The sequence below is a fragment of the Pseudonaja textilis genome, chromosome 2, assembly GCF_049901715.1.
Source record: "Pseudonaja textilis isolate UNSWEBS1 chromosome 2, rPseTex1.2, whole genome shotgun sequence".
NCBI lineage: Eukaryota > Metazoa > Chordata > Lepidosauria > Squamata > Elapidae > Pseudonaja > Pseudonaja textilis.
The window spans coordinates 169,328,492-169,349,660 of NC_141991.1; the positions used below are offsets into that span (position 1 = coordinate 169,328,492).

Here is a 21,169-nt window from a genome sequence, read left to right on the forward strand (position 1 = left end):
TTAGAGATAGTTTATAAAATATACCAATAAAATTATTAATTCATGTTAAACTGGAGCTAGTGAGAAAATAAATATCTTTATTTCTGCGGCTTTAAAAGTATGAATTAGATAAGTTGTACAAAAATTGAACAGCTTTTTGAAGAAAAGCAGGGGAAAAATCCTGTTAGTTGACAGGAGTGGATGAATGGAAATGAGAAGAGAGAGTACAAGAATGGGAATGTACTGTTGATGCATATAGGAAATCCTCATTTAGTCACGACAGTTGATATCGGAAAATTGGTCCTTAAACAGCATGGACATTAAATGAAACTGGCTGATAATTAGAACTTACTTAAGCTTTCCTTTGCTTTACACATCTTTGAAGGTTGTAAATGAGAAGTTTGGTCCTAAGGTTACTTTTATATCACCATTGTAACTATGAATGATCATTGCAGTTGCTAAACAAAGACTACCTATACAAATTGAAAAGGAATGAATCTAAAACCATCATTGATGCGATTGTTTATAGTGAAAAATTGTTTTATGGTTAAAGATTGGTTTAGTGATGAGAATTTCTTGACAAGCCATTTTTTGCCTCAGGAGTGAGCATGTGAGAAAATTAATGTGAGAGATAATCTAGGTTTGGTTATAGAGAGAGTGAAAAGGGAAAAACATGGATGGGTGGAACTAATGAGATCTTGAAAAAGAGAAGAGATAACACAGACAGTATATGGAGTAGTGCGTGGATATGATGGAAGCAAAATTTGCAAGGATAATAAGACTGGAGAAGTACAGCAATGATGTCAACTGGATTAAGCTATAGCGGGAGGGGGCTAAAAGTTTGTGACTCTTTGATTTTTTTCATTATTTCTGCATACATATGATCTAACACAAGGCCTAAAATTAAATTGTTTATTTATTGAGAAAAATGATCCAAAGTAGATTGATGCTGTCCAATCAATGTAGGATGGTTACTTCACAATGCATACTTTCTATAGTGATGGTATGAATCTTTCCCAGAGAGTGACACTATTTCATTAGTCCTGATTTGTTTCTCAAGGGAAAAGCTTATTCGCCTTCAACATGAAAATAAAGTGCTAAAACTTAACCAGGAGGGGTCTGACAATGAGAGGATTGCTTTGCTACAGAGTCTCTTGGATGATGCCAATCTGAGAACGAATGAATTAGAAACAGAGAACAGGTAAGAAGGTGCTGTTTTTCTTTTAGACTAGTGGGGTGGAAGTGGATTGGAACCACTTGCTTCTACTTTAAAGATAAAAACAACATTTTTTAGCTGGGACTGCATTGATGTCTGAAGACTTCAAGGATGTATTGGAGTGATGAGGTAATACTAGAGTGAGGGTCAGAAAGTTTCTTATTCAAAAGATGTGTTAAGCCTAATAGAGGCTTTGCTATATGTACCTTGTTATAATTTCTGCAGCAATATATTATCCATTGCAGTTTTACTGGGCCTGTCGCAACTTCACCAGAGCCCCTTTAGCAAGGATGCTTCAAGTTGACCCAGGATGGCCTTCATGGCTACCGTAATGGACCTGTGATACAAGGCCACGCCATATTTCGCCCACTCCTAGCAATCCCTTACTTTGTCCTGTTACCACTGTCACAATATAGACATGGGCTTGTAGTTTGAAAGATTTCGAGGCCGTCAGAAGAGCAAGAACCAGAACTTTGTATCTCCCTAGACATCCAAAGCAGTAAAAGAGGAAGTAAAGAAGAAGAGAAAAAGAAGACGACTCTATGTACCCAGTTTTGTGGTGGTTCCATTTGAAGAACTCAAGAAATTGCATTGAAAAACATCAATAGTTTGGCAGTATTTTAGCAGTATGATCTTGAACTGCTCAAGATGTTGGAAAAATGAGAATGAGAAGTAGCATGGAGCCCATGGCAGCAAACTAATCAACTTCATTTAAAAAAACCCCCACTATATTTCACAGTCTGTGATTTGCTTAATACATATTTGTGACTTCATTGATTAGGAAGAGACTTAGTGCTATTGCTTCATTTGAAGGACAGTAGAATGTGCTAATAAGAAAATAAAAGCTTGAGGCCATTATTTCCACAAATATTTCTAAACCCCCACAAGATCCTTGATGATCCTTTTAGAACAACAAACCCTTCACTGCTACTTAAAAGTTAAATCTTGTTTCTTATTTCTAGGCTTGTAAACCAGAGATTGTTTGAAGTGCAATGTCATGTTGAAGAATTACAGAAGTCTTTGCAGGATCAAGGATCAAAAGCTGAAGATGTAAGTGAAAAGATATAAAAATACATGGCCCTAAATTTCTAGTGCCCTCCTACTTTGCTGCTAATCATATTAATTTTTTCTGACAAATTTCATTACCTTTGTATATAAAGGTAAAGTAATGTCATTTTCTATTTCTACGCTTTTTAATTGATGAACTGCCTACCCCCTGTCCTCCTACCCTCTTAATGAAATCCAGTTGATAATTTCAAAAGGAAAGCTGGTGGTTAAAAAAAAAGTCTAACATTTCCATTCAGGTCTCTGTCAGAAATCTGATGGGATAGTCAAAGGAACAGCTGGGATGAGAAGGGATGGGATTGGAGTAGATATTTCCAGCTAGAGACTCGAGTGGCATCCAGCTTTAAACCTATACAGGACAGGTGGCAGCAGTAAAAATTACAGCTTTCTGGGTAGCTAATAATTTTCCTGATATAAAGATTCCTTTTCTGACTTACTGGCAACATATATCAATGTAATCCAACATTGATTTGCAGCATTGGAGCCATGGTAACAGGAGGGTGCTATTTTCCCTTCCAAGAGTGATAAACGCATCAGAGCAAAGGAAACTGAAAAATGGCTTAATATGTTCACAGCACAAGACTACCATAAGTGCAGAGACTCCCAATGGCCTCCCCTTTAATTTTGTGAACAAGCAAGTTTTATTTTTGTACATTGTACGACTGATCATTACTGAAATAATTATCATTTTAAAAACTAACTCATTATGCAAATAAGAACCTGGTGTTTTGGATAAAATATATTGTAAGCATTTTGTTGGTCTCCATCATAGACTATACTTGGTTACATTCAGCAGACTGCTACTACATATTGCATCCAAAACTTGTCCATGCAAAAAAAGAAAAGGTTGGGATTATCATAATCCCCCTTTTTTTTTTTACTATTCTCTGTTTGAGTTCGTATTTTCATAAAGTTGCCTTGTTTCTTGTAGCATCTGCTTTGAGTACGAGCGCTTCACTCCTATCCTTAACACACCTTTGTGATAGTTTTTTCAGAATTCTCTAGAGGACGAGATAGGAGAAAGAAACCTTAGAGAGCACAAAAAGAGAAGATAATGTGCATGCTCTGTGAGAATGCCTTGCTTTAACTGTATATTCTTCAGAAAAAAAGATACTAAATAGTTTCCTTCTGTTGGCTGCTGTTCACTTCATACTAAACTGTCGCCTCTGTCTCTTGGCATGGGTTTCTGCACAAGGCTATTGTGAGTATGGCTTCCTATTTATCTCAACCTGCTCTGAATCAGTCTCATTTGTGACTCAAGTGTTTAAAAAAAGAACATTTAATTGGACAGGATTTTCATTCTTTTTTGCATGCTATGTGCTATCTGTTTGTTGTTTGATTATTTTTGTACGTGTTGTCCTTCTGGCAGCTTCCACGCAAGTCTGTGGCATGTTTTCCTGTAAACAGGTATACAAATGATTGGACATGTCTGAGGTTGCACCTGAATTAAAAGTTTAATCCTTTAGGGGTTTCCTCAAATTATTTCTCAAAATGACATGGACCTTGTATTTATATTTAGTTGAGATTGTTTAATACAGTATAAAATTCCTTTATACTATAGGAATTGATGTGAAATACTAGTGCAGGTAATCAGATAATTACGAATCATACACGCACATTTTTCCTCTTGTGTTTTCATACTATGGAAAAGTGCTTTGGTGTTGTCATATGTGAGCTACCCCAAATACATACATTGTTGAGTTTGTTGGATTGATTTTTACCAAATCTGCCAGGCACTCCTGGTGATTTAAATGCGGAGCACTTAAAATAGCCATGGAAATACGTATATCTCATGCATAAAACATCCTCTGTAAAATTTCAAAAGACATTTTAGCCTATAGTCCCAGCTATAATGCTGTTAAATTGTATTATATTTACAGTTCTTTCATCTCAGTCTGGAGATAGGTTTCGGAAGCGAACCAGTCATGTTTCTCTGTCTCTGGAAAAGAGATAAAGGAAGCATAACTCTTATTGATTTTGCTTCAACTCTTAGTGGCTTTTGACATTGTTGACCCCAATATGCTCCTGGATTATGTCTGTGAGTTGAAGATTAAGGGCACTATGTTAAACTACTTGGAGGGATAATTTCAGAGAAGGTGGCATAGATTGGGTGACTGCCTTTACAGCCTGGTAGCTTTTGTTGTGTCCTCAGCGCTTTTTAATAGCTATACGACAACTGCTGGGGACAACTAGATGTTAACAGTGTGTTGATGGCATTCGGTCTCCTTGTTGTAGAAATCGTGCATACTCTGAAGCAGTATCTGGATGTGGTAATAGAGTAGATGAATACTAGTATAAGTAGTCTTTGACTTACAACAGTTCATTTAATGACCGCTCCAAGTTGGCAGCAGCACTGAAAAAAAGTGACTTATGACCATATTTCACACTTATGACCTTTGTAGCATCCCTGTGATCATATGATCAAAATTCAGATGCTTGGAAACTGGTTCATACTTACGACTGTCGCTGTGTCCCAAGGTCATGTGATCACCCTTTGCAACCTTTTGACAAGCAAAGTCAATGGGGAAGCCAGCTTCACTTAATAACCGTGTTACTAACCTATCAACTGCAATAATTCACTTAACAACTGTGGCAAGAAAGGTCATAAAATGGGGCAAAATTCGCTTAACAAATGTCTTGCTTAATAACTGAAATTTTGGGCTCAATTTTCAGTCCTAAGTCGAGGACTACCTGTAAAATAAAACTGATTCTGAACAAGATGGAGGTTTTGGATTGGGTGGCTCCTTGATTCGTAGTTGGAGCATTTAATCTATTATAAATGAGGTTTCACTCCTTTAAAAAGAAAGAAGAGCTTCTAAAGTTATCCTTATCACTGGAGATCCAGGTGACCTCTGTGGTTAGAGTTATTGCTCTTCGGTGATATTCATACTATGTCCTCTTCTTGCACAGGCACACTCATTCACATGCTTGTAACTTCATACTTAAATTATAGCAATGTCCTCCTCTGTCTGGGTCTGCCCTTTTATTCGGTACACGTTGCATCAGCTAGGTTGCTGAGTGATGCCTGTAGCTGTGCACATATTATGGCTCTCTTGAAGCAGCTGTATCGGCTGTCAGTTAGTGGTGTTGAACTATTTTCAAGGTTTTGGTCATGACAGACTAACCCCTCAATAACTTGACCCAAGTTGTCTTCATGTTACTAGACTGGGTTAGTCACTGAAGTCGTCAGACGTGATCTTGCTCTGTAAGCCACTGAATATTGGGGGGAGGGGGCTTCTCTGTGACAGCACTGATGCCTCTTTTGGGGGGAGCACCTGACTTAATAATCTGTAGGAACATATTCAGAGCTCACTCTTTCATCCAACCCTTCTCAATTTGAATGTTGGAAAGAAAAAAAAAAAGTCTTTTTCTGTATCTTTAAAGGACTCTTTTTTTTTTTAAGAATACTGTTTTATATTATTTGCATTGTTTTAAGTATTTTTAATTATTTAGGTACTGCTGTTTTTATTATAAATTACTCTTAGATGCTTTGGCATATGAAGAGATCGATAAATACCATGAATCTGCATGTAAATACATAAGGAAGGAAATTAGTCAGCCTAGTTCTTTTCCCTCTAAGGAATGTCAATCATGCTTCAGTTAAAAGTATTTGATAAAAATATACAGCTTTGTTTGTTTCAAGTAATTCTTTTTTATTTCATTTATAGTCAGTCATTCTGAAAAAGAAACTTGATGAACATCTGTAAGTAATAAAAATATTCCTTCCGTTTTCGTAATAAATATGTGTATTTTATGGAGAATTATTAGGATTGAATCATTTAAAATTGTTAAATATATTAGTACTAATTCTGTGACTCTTATCTCCTGGTGCGAATCTATATAGCATGCGTTCTTAATTTAATAAAATTATTTTGTAGGGCTCAGAAATAATATTCAATAATTTGATAAAATAATTTGATAATAATTTGACAAAATGTTTAAATCATGGTTTGAAGTAGGAATTTTCTTATTACATAAGTAAGCAAGCAGAATTGATACAATTATTAATTTAAAGTAGTAATATCTTTGTAAGAAGTCAGTCGTGAGTGGAGTGAAAGTGTGAATATGCTATCACCAAAGTCTTGTCAACTCATACTGGCTAGTTAAGAAAGAGAGATGTGTATATATGGGATTGGTGTGGGATAAAGTATGTGTGAGCTTTTATATGTTTATGTGCATTCACTCTCCCCCTCCCCAATACTTAAACATACCTGCTGGTGCCAGGAATTAGTTAATAAGCTACTTTAATTCTGGGGCAGATGGACTTACCATTTTATTACCGTCATTATGTTGTTGGTTTGAGCTCCGAGCTTGGCAATTTGGTTGCAAACGTTTTGTCCCCATTCATGTCTCCTCAAATGGGACGAAACATTTGCAACCAAATTGCCAAGCTCGGAACTCAAACCAACAACATAAGTGCTGACTGAGCTACTACTATTCAAAGACAGTTCAGTTCAAATTAATTTATTGGTATGATATTGATAACTTCGACCTCTTAACAGAAAGGGGATTTCTAATGAAGAGCTATTAATGTTTTGACATTTAATGATGAGGTTTGTTAACAGTATTTATTATCCCTCTGTGTGTATATAGCCTTAACATATTTGTATGTAGTACTTTGGTATACTATACTTGTATATACAAACCTTTATTTTTTTATGGTTGTGGAATAAAGTCATACAAGTATGCAACCACATATATGGATAGAAATGTATCTACAGGATTAATTGCTAATACATATCAGATAAATGGCTAAGAGAGATTAGCAGATCTAATGAAACCCTGAGTGTCCTTACAGCCATCATGACTGAATGTCATAATTGGACTAGGGCACCTTATTAGGAGCCACACTAAACAATGTTGAAAACCTTAGAAGAAGAGAACTGAATGAAAATGCAGGTTTCTCTTCTCCTGCAGTAGCCTACCCAGGGCCTCTCTCCAAAGTTCCCCTGCCTTCCAAAGATAACCCAGCAATTTCCTGGGTACCCCAAAACAGCTCTTTAGGGATTTCTGTGTGCAGAGCTGATTGTTGCCTTATCTCTTGCCTCCACCATTGGCCTCTTGCTCCCCTGCTAACGATGATGGCTGCAGCCTTCCTACTGAATTCTCTTTCAACCATTTGTTGGTTCCCACGGACAGAATTTCTTCCTCATAGGCTTATCAACAGAAACGGAACTAGGCATGGTACTGGTTCCTCCACTTTTCATCTTTCTCAACATCTTTTTTCACTTAACATTCTCAGACCCAGCATAAATCATCTGTAGCCACATCCACAGTCTCTAAAGTTCACATTCCCTTGTCTCTTTACTTTCAATACTTCTTCCTTCATTTCACCTAATTCTAAGGATCCTCAGTGCCCCAAAGCAAAAATCAGAACAAACATAACTAGTAGCTAATACTAGTTTCTGACAAAACTCTATTTCTTTGTGGAAATCCACAATTAATAGTATCTTAATCTCTTCTCTCTTTAATGTTAATCCAATTAAGAGTGACACAGCGGTTGTTTTATGTGCAGATTCTTTTCTTTTTTGCAGAGAAGAGCTGCATGAAGCTAATAAGGAGCTTCAGAAGAAACGGGCAATCATTGAAGATTTAGAACCCCGTTATAACAATAGTTGTGAGTAGTTCTTTTTATTTCAAATGATTTAATTGCAACGGATTTTTTTTTAAAAGCTCAAAGATATTTGCTTATATTCCCCCAAAGCTGTGAATACACAGCACTTATTCTAAGACTTAATGTTTCAGCTAGTTGCTATGTAGTATTTATTATTGTTAAAGAAATTAAACTTGGTTAATTGTTCCTTTATTATTGGGGTCATAGAGTAGCACATGCATTGAATGTAATTCACTCAGTAGTAGAAATGAAATATACATAAACGTCTCTGTTTTCTTCTTTTAACATCCTGCAATACATAGAGACTCCTTTGGAAATTATAATACTTTAACTTACAACCGTTCATTTAGTGACCTTTCAAAGTTAACAGTGTCACTAAAAAAAGTGACTTATGACCATTTTTGACACTTATGACCATTGCAGCAGCCCTATGGTTACAAGCATCAAAGTTTGGATGCTTGGTAACTGGCATGTATTTATGACGGTTGCAGTGTCCCGGGGTCATATGACCACCTTTTGCGACCTTCTGATAAGCAAAGTCAGTGGGGAAGCCAGATTCACTTAACAACTGCAGTGATTCACTTAACAACTGTGACAAGAAAGATTGTAAAATGGGGCAAAACTCAAAAATTGTCCTGCTTAGCAACATAAAATTTGAGTTCCATTATGGTCATAGGTCAAAGACTACCTCTATGGTTGCTCTTGAGCAATTCTCAAAGTAGATTTTTGAACATTACTTACAACCATTCATTTAATAATGGTTTGAAGTTATGACAGCCTTGGAAAAAGCCTTGATTTATGGTCCACCCTTGAAAGCATTACCTCAGATGTCATCAGATCTCAGTTCGGGCACTTAGCAACTGGCTCACATTTACAACAATGGCAATATCTTGTTACATGAGCATGATTTGTGACTTTCTCAGCCGGTACGCAGAGTCAAGTTTTGCATGATAACAATGTCAAAAATGATGATAAAATTGGGTCTAGTAATGTGACAACTCACTTTACAACTGTATTGAATTACAGTGGAAATTCTGGTCCCAATTGTGGTTTTAAGTCAAGGATTACCTTTATGTATTCACTGTAAGTATGGCTTTGGTTGTAAGGCAAGGCTGCCACACACATATTTGCTTAATGTAGATGCCATCCACTTCTACAGAAATGGGTAATTATCTACCTCCAGTTGGGTTTCACCTGTTTTTTAGAATTCCTTGTAGTTACAAATATATATTCTAATGTTTATGTTTCTTCATTGTATTTTATCTGATTTATAATCTGCTGTTTAGTATGTCTAACATCTCAAAACTCTTAAACCTTTGCACTATTCTAAAATGTAATATCTTCTCCAAATACAGCACTCCAAATAGAAGAATTGCAAGTAGCTTTGTGTAGAAAAGAAGAGGAAATGAAGCAAATGGAAGAACGGTACAAAAAATATTTGGAAAAAGCTAAAAGTGTAAGTATTTCATGTTTCGCTAACATTGTCCTCCCTCTACAATTTTGACAGAGTCAAATGATGCTAACATAATATAGGATAGCTAATAATTAGCCTCTGAACTGCAGCTTTCCCTGCTTTGTCTTATTATTTCATTTAAACCTATTTTCAAAATAATTAAAACCCAAGATGACTAGATAGATATAAATGTGTGTTTATGCTTGTGTCTGTATTTAATATATGTATAAAAAAAATCGAACTTTAATCCCCAAATATGTTGACTACCATGAGAAATTGGTGAATGAATAGAGCCCAATTTGTTATTAATATAATTATATTGATATTGATAGATACTTATATTGATCCTTGAATGGCAAGATAATTTATTTATGAACTGTCACCTCCAGCTTCTGTTATTTAACTGTTCCTCTATCACCATTTGCTGCACAACTTTGTATTTTTTTTATGAATTTTGCTAAGGGCTGAACAAGGGATGGTCCTCAAAGGTATCTTCCCTTTCACCTGCCACATTTAACAATGAGAATTTCAACTGCTGGATTGAGTAGAATTTATCTCAGGACGTTCTACTGCTTGATTAGCGAGAATTCTAAACCAGAGATCTTCAGCAAGCCAGGTCCAAAAGCATAAATTAAATCAAATATGGAATTACTTGGCTTTGAAGATTCATTGTAAAAGAGAGTGAGAAAACATGAGAGCCAGCAAAACCAGAATGGTAAAGGTAGACTGTGAAAAAAAACAGATTTCACTTTGTGATGAATTATTATAGGCCAGCCATCATTTGCCATTCTATCTTAGCTCACAAGGCATTTCCTTAGTTATCCTGATCACTTCCATAATGGATACTTCGTTTTCAACTTGCTTGATTCATGTTGCATTCTTATTGTGATTCCTGTTGTTTTCCCATAAACTTGTCTAAAATTCAAGGTATTTTCTTTGCCACATGTTTTTATTATTTGTAGTCTATTTTTTCCCATTTTCAAAAATTTTGTAGAATTTATTGCCCTAAACTGAAAATTTTGATGGAATTAGATTATTTGATTTTCGTATCAGTTGATCTTCTCAGCAATGGCCACAATTCTTCGTTTCAATTATTCTGCAGTCTCTGCAATTTCTTTGTTATCCAGGTTGTACATGCACAGGCTATTTTTGATTTTCTTATTCTTCAAATTTCTTTGCCTCAGATTCTACAAATTGCTCAAATCCATTGCAAATTTTCTTTTTCTTCAATGCCACACAAATTTTTCCATTTAGGATTTCCTTTCTTAATACCTTCATATTTTAAGTTCCAATTCTTGAGTAGTTACATAGACTATGGCATACATCAGCTGGTTGATTTGGGTCATTGTTTCATTTGGAATATTTTTGACAGCTCCATTAATGTTTGTTTCTATTTTAGCTGATTTGTTTTTAAATTTTTGACAAATGTACCCTTTGGCTTCTTTCATTCAGCTCCTTTTTCCAACTAGTTCTTCATTAACCAGTAGAGTTGGCAATTATTTAGTAACTTCAAGTTTCTTTTCTTTGTTGTTCTCCATTAAGGTTTAGAGTCTTTTCACATTTTGTTTGTTGCTAACGCTGCAAATTGGTATTTTTATTGGTAGTTCTAACTACACCTAAATTTTGAATAGCTTGGTTTTGAGTTGCTTCTAATTCAGCATTGATAAAGAACTTGTGTTTGAAAATTAATTCCGTTTGGTCCATAAACCTCTGTTTGTTAACCAAAAAATTGGATATCTTTTCAAAACTGATACATTCACATTTCAGTGTTTCTGATTCATAGAAACATTCCATAATTAAGTAGTTTTGAGTAGTAAGAGCTGTGGTGACACAATGGTTAGAATGCAGTATTGCAGGCTAACTTTGCAGATCCTGTTCAATCCTGATCAGCTCAAGGTTGACTTGACCTTCCATCCTTCTAAGGTCAATAAAATGTGGGCCAAATTGTTGGGGGCAATATGTTGACTCTGTAAATTGCTTAGAGAAGGCTGGAAAGCACTGTGAAGTAGTATATAAAGTCTAAGTGCTATTTCTTCCTTCAACCAAATTCTTCACTGTCTGTTGCCTTCTCTTTGCCTGTCAGATCCATGCCCTGGTTGCCTAGTAGAAGCAGCTGAGCTTTAGCACATGTTTCAGTGAATGTCCAAGAGTCATAGCATCCAGTGTGACTTTCATTAATCCAGGCAACATTCGATCTGGCATGAAATTCGAATTATAAATTCTCACCATACCAAATGGCTTTTTTGGAACACTTTTAGTCAGACTCTTCAGCTAAGATCTGTCTGATATGATTGTATCCGTTCAACAGCGTCACTTGAGCATGCAGGCCCTCCACACAATGAACTACCCCTTGGAGGGATAATAATAATGATAGTTTTCATTTTCATGACAAAACACTTTTAAGCTCACATTGTGTGGTAGCTAATTTCTTCTAATTTCTATCCTCTCCCTTTCCTTCCCCTCCCTTCCCCTAATATATATTCATAGGAATATGAAGGAAGAGAAATCTAGGCTAGGTTCTTCATATGTTCCCAAGTATTTAAATTGACTACTTTTATAAACTTGGATCAGTTCTACCATGTGGTAAAATGCTTATGCTGTTCATAATTCCTATAAAACTAAAATTTATATATTTCTGGATGTTCCGTAGACTCTGTAAACTTAAGCAATTCTAAATAACTTGCCAAAGATATACTATCTCAATAATGTAACACAACTTCTGCATGCAAGAGATCTTAGATTCAATCTAGCAGTCACCTGCTTAGACCTTTTCCTGTCCAAGACCCTGGATTATTGCATCAATTAGAACAGATGGTTCTGGAGTAGATGAACAAATATTCAACTTCTTGTGTTCCTATTTGGCGTTACCTTCTTAGCATGTGATTCTTGTTTTTGCAGGTCATCCGTACCTTAGATCCCAAACAGAACCAAGGTTCAGCACCTGAAATTCAGGCACTGAAGAATCAACTGCAGGAACGTGAGAGGATGTTCCATTCCTTAGAGGTAATTTCCTATGAAATTTGTGCATATTTAAACCCAATTAAGCCTTGCTCAAAATCAGTAGATCTTATCTTGAATAAAAGCACACACAATTGAATCTTCTTGGCAATTACATTAAGCACACGAAAGACAACCATTATGTTTTTTATCTTGAGCTGTTAATCTGAAGTATGAGCTTCCATGATGAAAATTAATAACTGTATACAATTTCATGAATAATTTAAAATTCCACAGTTTGCCACCATTCCACACAACAGAAATGAAAATAGGGACTTGAGCTCTGAGCACAGTATATTTCCATTATAGTATGCATGTGAAATCATGAGAAATACTTTTTTTTCCCAATAGAAAGAATATGAAAAGACAAAGAGTCAAAGAGAAATGGAGGAGAGATACATTGTCAGTGCCTGGTACAATATGGTAAGTAGAGTTCAGATGATAAAATAAGAATGCCAGCAAAGTTTAATGAATTGCTTCACTTCCATAGTATGTTTTTCGGAACTAAATTGACATTTAGACTGCAAAGGTGATGTGTCCCCTAGTATCTTAATTGTTTGAAGAACATTGTTCTCTGTATAATACTCAGTTTTGAAAGATATTTTTCCGCTTCAACGCAGCCTCAAGATGTTAAGGAACGTATTGTCTGTATATTGATACAGTTCAGCCCTCATCCTAGGTAACTGCCTCCCCAGCAGTTTCATGGAATTGGCATGGAAAACTAAAATGAATACTGAGGAACCCTTTGGCATTGTTGTCTTGGAAGAGAGGTCCACTTTTGGAAGCAACCAAAGAGAACTCTTGTAAGGGGGACACCCAATTTAGAATAAGAAAATCAGAAAGGACCATGATTGATGTGTAGAACCTTCAAGAGAATCAGGACGGTTATATTTCCCTGTCTGGTTTTTTAACATAAGGGAGCTTCTCCAGGATGACCCAAAACATTCTTTCTTCTGAAAGACAGATGAAGTGTGTGTCTAAGACCATCCGCTTAATCCAAGAAAACCTGGATTTCTTTCATTGGAAACAGTTCAGTGGAGTGACCTAATCGGTTTGGCGAAGAAATAGTGCATCCTGGTTGCTTCCCACACTAATACTGCATGCCTTTTCTTTTCACCTCTTTCTCTCTACAGGGGATGACTCTTCATAAAAAAGCAGTAGAAGACAGACTTGCTAGCACTGGTTCAGGACAGTCTTTCCTAGCTAGGCAAAGGCAAGCCACCAGCACAAGGAGAGCTTATTCGGGCCATGTTCAGCCAGCCACAGCAAGGTAGAGAGAGTCCTTGCCTTGCCTTTTGAATGGAAGCCATCCTGGAATCAAGACCTACTTCTGTTATAAGTGACTGTATTTCAGGAAAACTTAGCCAGCACTCTTTCAGTATTGTCTCTTCATGTCTCATTTCCAGAAGAGAACTTTTCTTTTTAACTTTCTTCTTTTCTGGAGTCTTCCTCTCGTCTTTTAATGTGCCAAAATGTTGAAAAACAACCAATGGGAGGGTATTCATGGAATTTTTCCCATACCCCTTTTCATATGCAAGTGTCATCGCTTAACAAAAGCCCTACAATGGATGAAAACAAATTTCACTTGTCCTATGGCTAAACGGTATTGCATTCTTCCCAAGGCTACCGGTGCATTGAAAGAAATATGCCTCTTTTTCACACTAATTTGATCCGTTTGAATTGGGTAATGCAATTTGCAACAGTGCTACAGAGAAAGACGTGTAACATTACTTGCAAAGATTAGATAGACATGCTGGCAGAATTTGTAAGAACCCAATGAGACATGTTCATGAAATTATCTTATGCTGCTGTTATTTCCTTTCCTTTGGCTTTATCTTATGCTGCTGTTATTTCATTTCTTTTGGCTTTATCTGGTTGATTGTTTAAATGCTGCTTTTTTAAAAAAATGCCCTCCATTAACTGAGAAGTGTTTTTTATAGGTCAATAAGAAGGATAAGCCCATTTGACATTGGCACTGATCTCTTCGGGTAGTTAGGATCATTCTCATATGTAAACTTGCTAACCGGTTGTGCTAAGTGATATTTCATGCCTGTGCAGTTATCGATCTATCAGAAGCAGGATTAGTGTTTCTCTGATTCTGCAAGGGATGAATTCTGGTTTCTGAGCTATCACACCCTTCTCAAATCTTTGGGATTAACTCAAGTTAAACCGTTCCATATGGATAGAGGTTTTGTTGAAGACTTCAATAGAGAGATTCTTTTGCTTTTTGTTTTTCTAAATATAAGCTTCTGTTGACTTCTTAAGAATATTTCAAGAGCCTTGGCTCTTTGGGTCAAAGCAGGTAAGGTAACAACTCTGTTTTTCATCCTGAATGCATCTGGATTTTATCACCATATTTATTTAGGTATGGATAATTTTTGTTAATACATTTATACTGTGCACAATAATTTTCTGATACTTGTTTTTAACTCATTACCATCTAAGCACATGAAATGAGTTTTTAAAATCCACTCATGTAAATGCGATAAAAATAAAATGTGATGCCATTGGTCTTTCTGTAGTATGTTTCCAATATTTGATAAAAGTAGGCCAGGTGTTGTCCCTGCTGCAGAAAAATCATTTAATAATCAGTATAAGGCTAATTCCTTTGGTAGATCTTTACACCCATAAGAAAAGTTATTAGGTAGTCATCATGCCTTTTGTGCTGATGCAAAAAAAAATAATCAGATTTTGTTGATTAACCTTATTTTGATAAAGCCTGTACAGTACTTACTCTTTTGAGAGTTAGCTTGTTAATTGGCTATTTCTGTGTTTTTGTGTGCAAAAACAAAGCAAAACTCATGCCTGAAGATGTTTTTTCTGCCAACAGTTACGGTAATCGAATGAAACCTGATTATTTAGTCTTGCCTGAAAAAAAAAACTTGAATGTAATTTTTCATAAATAGATCTATCTTCTCTTCTTTTTCAGCTTTCAGTCTCTTCACTAACTCTCCTTTCTTGTTTCTCAATTGTTATTGAGGTTTTTGATCAGCTTTATTTCATTTTTTTTAAATTAGCCTTTTATATTTTTTCACCTTTCCTGAAAGCACCTTGAATTTATCTCCCTAGTCTGGCTAGTTCAGATCCACTTGCGCAGAAATGATAAGTATGTCCGATGCAAAGTCTAATTCTTTTAAACTTCAAGGCTTTGTAACTTAAATATTTCATTGATTTTGATGCCTCTACATGCATTTCTGTAAGTTAAAAAATGGAATATCAAGAAACATATCAAGAAAGCCAAAGAAAGTTAGTGGCCTCTGTTTCCTACTGAAATATGGGGTATTAGTTGCATCTAATAAATACCAGTGTTCTTATCGAAGAGTCAAGTATGGCTGTGTAATTTGTTGAATTCAGGAGCCGTGTAACTTGTTGCCATGTGCAGGCTTTCTGGCTAAGATAATTTAAAGAAAAAATCATGTAGGATCTTCAAACTAGTCTATACTTTTTATTTGAAACATTTCTTATAACTATTTCCACCATCAAGAATTTTAATGAGTTTCAAGAAATCTTTGATAAAGAGTTGTGTTAAAAGTTGGATTCTATTTTGTTATTACCATTGTTTCCAAAATTTTATAATTAGGTATTTTTTCCCATTGCAAGTTTTTTTGTTTGTTTGTTTCATACATGTATGTCTCCTAAACAGGACATGGCTCCATGTCCTTCTTAACTAAAATGTATGTCCTTCTTAGACATGGCTCCATGTCCTTCATGGCTAAAATGTATCTGTTGTGTTTTTTTCTCCTGTAAATAGTGATCTTTAGTGTATGAAATGATCAGTTAAATCCTAATTCCAATTAGATACTGGAAACTTAAGGAATTATAGGAAATGAATGCTGGTAACCTGCAAGCACACCAAATATTTAATATTTCCTACTGCATACTTGAATGTATCTTTAGGGTAGGCATATCAGGTTGAGAAAATTAACCATTAATTAGCCATTAAAATACACTGCAGGGACATACTTCATTTCAATATTGAGTTATGAGCACATTGTCCATATTTCTGGGAAAGAATGTTTGATATGAATTTTTTGTTATATAATTTAGCTGAATTTACATGGATGGAAAACTGTAGGCTGATGCTTCATTATTAAGACAGTTGACAGTGGGTTGCTCACCTCCATTATCCTTGTATTACAGAAGCGGCAAGAGATATTGCTCCTTAGCCAGGAATTTTTTTTCAGTCTTATGGGTTTTTTTGCATAAAGGTTACAGTCTTTACCTTATAATGAGCTTCAGGCCATCTACATGGTAGTCCTGGGCCTCATGTACCGATGTCTGAAGCTGCCTTTTTGGCAAGAAAACTAATTAATTAGACTTTCGGTTTGGATTCTGAAAGTCTGAAGCTGGAGTATAATTCAAGATGGACTATTTTGGGGTGTGAAAACATACTTAATTAGTTCAGCATTATTATTTTTTTTCTCAAATAATTGCTCAGTTTGAGCTGGATATTCAGAAGTCGTTTGGGCAACTCGAGAACTGAATGCGATCAGGGAAAAGCGAATTTGATTAATATTAAATTGCAGGAAGCATAGCATAAGAGAAGCTGTGGAAAGTTTTTGTGCAAAATGCTTTAACCATTTCAAGTGATCGGCTGTTTTACGTTATGTTTGACATATTAAAAAGCTTGATTGTTATATACAGCAAAGGCTCCTGTATAAATAGCCTATGAGCTCATTTTTGCAACCAGGCAGTGAATTGCTAGATAGAATTTCCTTTCTTTCGATATATTGTCTAGTACAGATACGCCCAAAGGATCACACCATTGTGGATTTGCTGAGGGCCAATAAATTCCGTAGACTCTTTTTGCAAAGATATCTTTACATCTTAGGCTGCATTCACTGATATTAATAATCTCTATTTCATCGTCTTAAGCCAACTATGTAGGAACAATTGTCCCAAAATTTGCTAAATTGCTCAGAAAATAAGGGCTGTTCCATACATTGCATCTCCCCCAGTCTGTTCTAAGTTAGCCAATTTTTTTTCATCGGTTAATATCAAATAGCATATCGTTTCTTGGCATCTGCTTTTTTCTTTTATAAGAGTGGAGTTTATTTGCAAGGAGAAGTATAGAGAGAGAGAACCATATCATCTCCCACTTTCCCACCTAGCAAAACATTGAAGCTCTAGAAAAAAAAGATGGGGTAGATGGCCAAGCTCCTATAGCACACAATTTGTTAGCATTCATTGGCAGTGCTATTTGATGACTTCCATTCTGCCTGTTAACAGTATTAACACACAGACCTCTTGCAACACACACCTTTAGACTGAAGTACGTTTTATAAATGCACCTTTATTTACTAGTATGATTTTAAAAGTGCACTAATGTTCAATACTATACATATATACATATATACATATATATATATATATATATATACCAGAATAATTTTGTCGTCGTTGTTATTGTTGGAGAAAATGGATAGGAAGGGTTGCCAGTTCCTTTCCAGCTTTTAATTTAATACCCAAGCCTTGTCACTCAGTATATGCAATATTGTATGTACTGAGGCTGCTTACTGTCTTAATACATATATATATCCTCTTTTTGTTTTTGTGCATCTCCTTCAGCAGATTTGTTGCCCTTCCTTTTTTTCTTATCCATACATGCACAAGCAGTTCTGAAAAGGAATGTAGAGAGCAGGAACATTTAAAAAAAAAACCTGTGCCTTTCCTGCATTTCAGTGTTATGTGATAGAACTTTCTTTGATTGTTCTTGGGTTGAGTGTATTTATCTTAAGATTTCTGTCCTTCATCTATGTTATCTTCCCTTTGGATTGCACTAATGTGTCTTTCTTTATGTTATGAAATATTGCTGTTATTCATGTAGACTATGTTGACAGTTGGAATGCGTTGTGCTGCCTTTATAAAATTTAAAGCTGCTTTTTTTTTCCCACACCCTTGTAAGTATCGGCTTGTTCTGCTGTAGATTTCCCTTTATATTGAGGCAGATGTAGGAAATGTGGCACGATGGGAGAAAACCTGAGGGAATATTGCCTAGCGGTTATATTTGTATCACTGCTTTTATCATCTCGTGGTTAACAGACGAGGCTTTTGGAAGAGTTGGTCAGTTTTATGGGGAACCGCTCTGAGGAGATGGAAGGGAGGAAGCCAGCCTCGCTCCCATTAAGCCTCATCATAGGAGCAGCTGCATCTGGAACCAGTTTACAATTTGATCAGCATCATGATTCTCAATAGTAGCTACCAGGGAGGTAGGATTTGGCCTTGATACCCCCGGCTGCTGACTTCTAAAGCCATAAGAAACGGTCTCCCTACGTGTTCCAAGTGAAAACGAAGGAGTGCTTAGCATTGAGCGGTTTCAACAGGAGTCTGTTTTTGTTGTGAAACTTGACAGGGTCCTTCCCTCTGCAGGAGGAAAGATGTAGACACACAAAGTTTAGAATGGGGTAGCTTGGACCGTGGCTGAAGAGGGATCATTGGCAGTTCCAGTCCAGTTGCCATTTCAGATGAATTGATCATGTCCTACATTAACATTCAGCATCATAGATAAGGAGTAAAACTAGTACTGAGTAGTAAGGATACCTCTGGCTATAACCTTCTTTACCAGCCAGACTGGGGCAAAACTTAATAGTGGCTCAGAAGCGAGGAGCTGGGAAAGTGAGGCCAAAATGGAATGTTTGTCCTCCAGCAACTTCAGACTCTGAAATAGAGTCAATTCCTAGTTGTGTTGATTCATTGGGGGGCGGGGGGGGCAGGGGGGGAGAAGGTGGGGCTATGATTTATGACACTTAAATCATTTTTTCCCCAGAGAAAGTTTACTGCTGGAATGACTGAGTTGTTGCAAGTACATAGACAATACTAGGAAAAGATGCTTGGCTGGACCTGGCAGTTGGGAAGTCAGTTCTGGAAATTTGGCTTTCAACATTGTCAGTCTTCTGAGTTGTTTTGGTAGCAGTGCCATAAAAATGAAATTATCATTGTCTCGCATAGAGTGGCCTTCCTTATTTAGATACCTCCAATTATAAAACCATATATCCTGCTCCCTTGGTTCCCCTGCATATTCTTGTCTGTACTGTATTAGCTCCTAGGAAGGACTTGCTTTGTAGTTGTTTGGTGAGTTGCTTGGTGTTTTGGCCTGATCTTAAAATATGTGCTTGCGGCTGGGAGCTTTTTTATATCATGTCTAATTTTTGTTTAAAAAAAAAATCATCTACAGAAACCCTTTAGTACATCAGATAAGGGGAAAGAGTATGAATTTTGCTTTTAACCTCCATTAGGCAACTTTGCCTGTCTACTTGCAATGATTTGGGCTTTAACATTAAACTATATCATGATGCAGCTGCCACTTTTTGAGATCCTAAGCATGTGTTCAACCTATCTGTGTGTTTCAATAACAACTTGTTTGACTGTCCTGAGCTACCAAAATTACTTGTTTGTCACATTGCCAATAAAATGTATTTTTTTTTCTCTGTAAGAATGAAATTCTAGGATTACTAGATATTAATTTCCCCCAAAGTATGATTTCTCACCATACGGCCATTGTAGTGATTTTAAAAACCTATCTGTATATAGATAAACAAGATAATAATGGTTGTAAGTTCAGATAAATTTTGGGGGGAAGGAGGTCAGGATGTTTCCCCTCGGTCCGGAACATGCTTCCAAGGCTACAAAAACCAGTGTACAGTTGTTAAACAAGTTGTAAATAAAGGCTTCTATAAAATGTGTGATGCTTTTTTATTACAAGAGAACATCTATCTTGTCACAGCTAGTAGTCTTATTTTTCTTCAGAAGAGTTCTCAGAGGGAATTGAGACGGTCACTGCTTAGTTTTCAATACAGAATATGAATTCCTGTCTTCTTAGTTTAAGTCAAATATGCTATCCGGTGTACTTGTATCAGGTTTTGTTGGATCCACTTTAAGGACTGCTGTTGTGGTAAACAAAAACAACCCTTGGAATCTAGTGAACAAAAACAACCCTTAGAATCTAAGTATAAGAATCTAAAGCCTACTCACAAAAGCTCTTGTAGGAATTAAAGCAGATTTCTTTAAAAAAAAAAGTTATGAAGAAATACTTGACAGAGGAGCAAAGCAATTAGTGGGCTTTTATATTCCCTAGGATTTCTAATCAATTGGTGCAGTTTTGTTGATAACATTTCCATGACTCCGCATCTACTTTTATGGTAGGGAATGCCAGTGATAAGTTTTTTGGGGTGGCAAAGTGTTGGACTTTCTCAGCTGCCTTCAAAGTAGCCTGCTATAAGCCTTGGCTGTCTTCTCCCAAAGGTGCTTTTTCAAGTTGCCTCTTGAAAAAGCACCTTTGGGACAACCATGACCTGGATGACTGAGAATCTCCATAGACGTTTGCTGACTTCCGTTCATGGAATTGAATCCTTCCAGGCTGATTGTGCCGACACAACTGGAACTTCAACGTGGCTCTCACCATTATCAGTAGTGCCTTCAAGCCTGGTCCTGCCATTATGTTTTGCATTTAGGGCAGGTTGAAGACTCCTCACAATGAATGGATGCAAACCTGGCTCTTAAAAAGGTACGGATTCAATGTTTTATTATTGTAAAAGTAGGAGTGGATGCCAAGACGCCAAATGCCTTGTTCCGTAGCTGGGCCACCTCTGATAATACAGTAGATCGTACTGTGCCACCCTGCTTCTATTGCCTTTCCTAACACTGAATTTGGCAAAGTAACATAACCCAACTCCTGGCAGTGACAAGGGGGCTGAATTTGCCAGCCAGCTCTTGACAGCAGCCTAGAAAAAAACAATAAGCAGAGGCAACAAAAGTGAATTCTGAGTGTTATCCAGAAGAGTCTTGCCGACATTGTCTATTTAACTAGACATCTCAGGGCCAGTGAGGAGGAAGCTACATTAGACCA

At 36.4% G+C, this 21,169-nt stretch overlaps 1 protein-coding gene across 2 annotated transcripts in view; it reads left to right on the forward strand.

Annotated features, from left to right (window-relative positions):
• Positions 1 to 20,004, forward strand: part of HOOK3 (hook microtubule tethering protein 3) — a 73,971-nt gene extending 53,967 nt beyond the window's left edge. For both annotated transcript variants that reach the window (XM_026712746.2, XM_087926416.1), the window contains 8 exons: positions 1,040 to 1,180; positions 2,158 to 2,245; positions 5,929 to 5,963; positions 7,795 to 7,877; positions 9,230 to 9,330; positions 12,226 to 12,330; positions 12,676 to 12,747; positions 13,458 to 20,004. In XM_026712746.2, the coding sequence (XP_026568531.1) occupies positions 1,040 to 1,180; positions 2,158 to 2,245; positions 5,929 to 5,963; positions 7,795 to 7,877; positions 9,230 to 9,330; positions 12,226 to 12,330; positions 12,676 to 12,747; positions 13,458 to 13,598 (766 nt within the window). In that variant the 3' untranslated portion in view covers positions 13,599 to 20,004. The remainder of the gene's footprint in view (positions 1 to 1,039; positions 1,181 to 2,157; positions 2,246 to 5,928; positions 5,964 to 7,794; positions 7,878 to 9,229; positions 9,331 to 12,225; positions 12,331 to 12,675; positions 12,748 to 13,457) is intronic.
• The last annotated feature ends 1,165 nt before the right edge of the window (positions 20,005 to 21,169 follow it).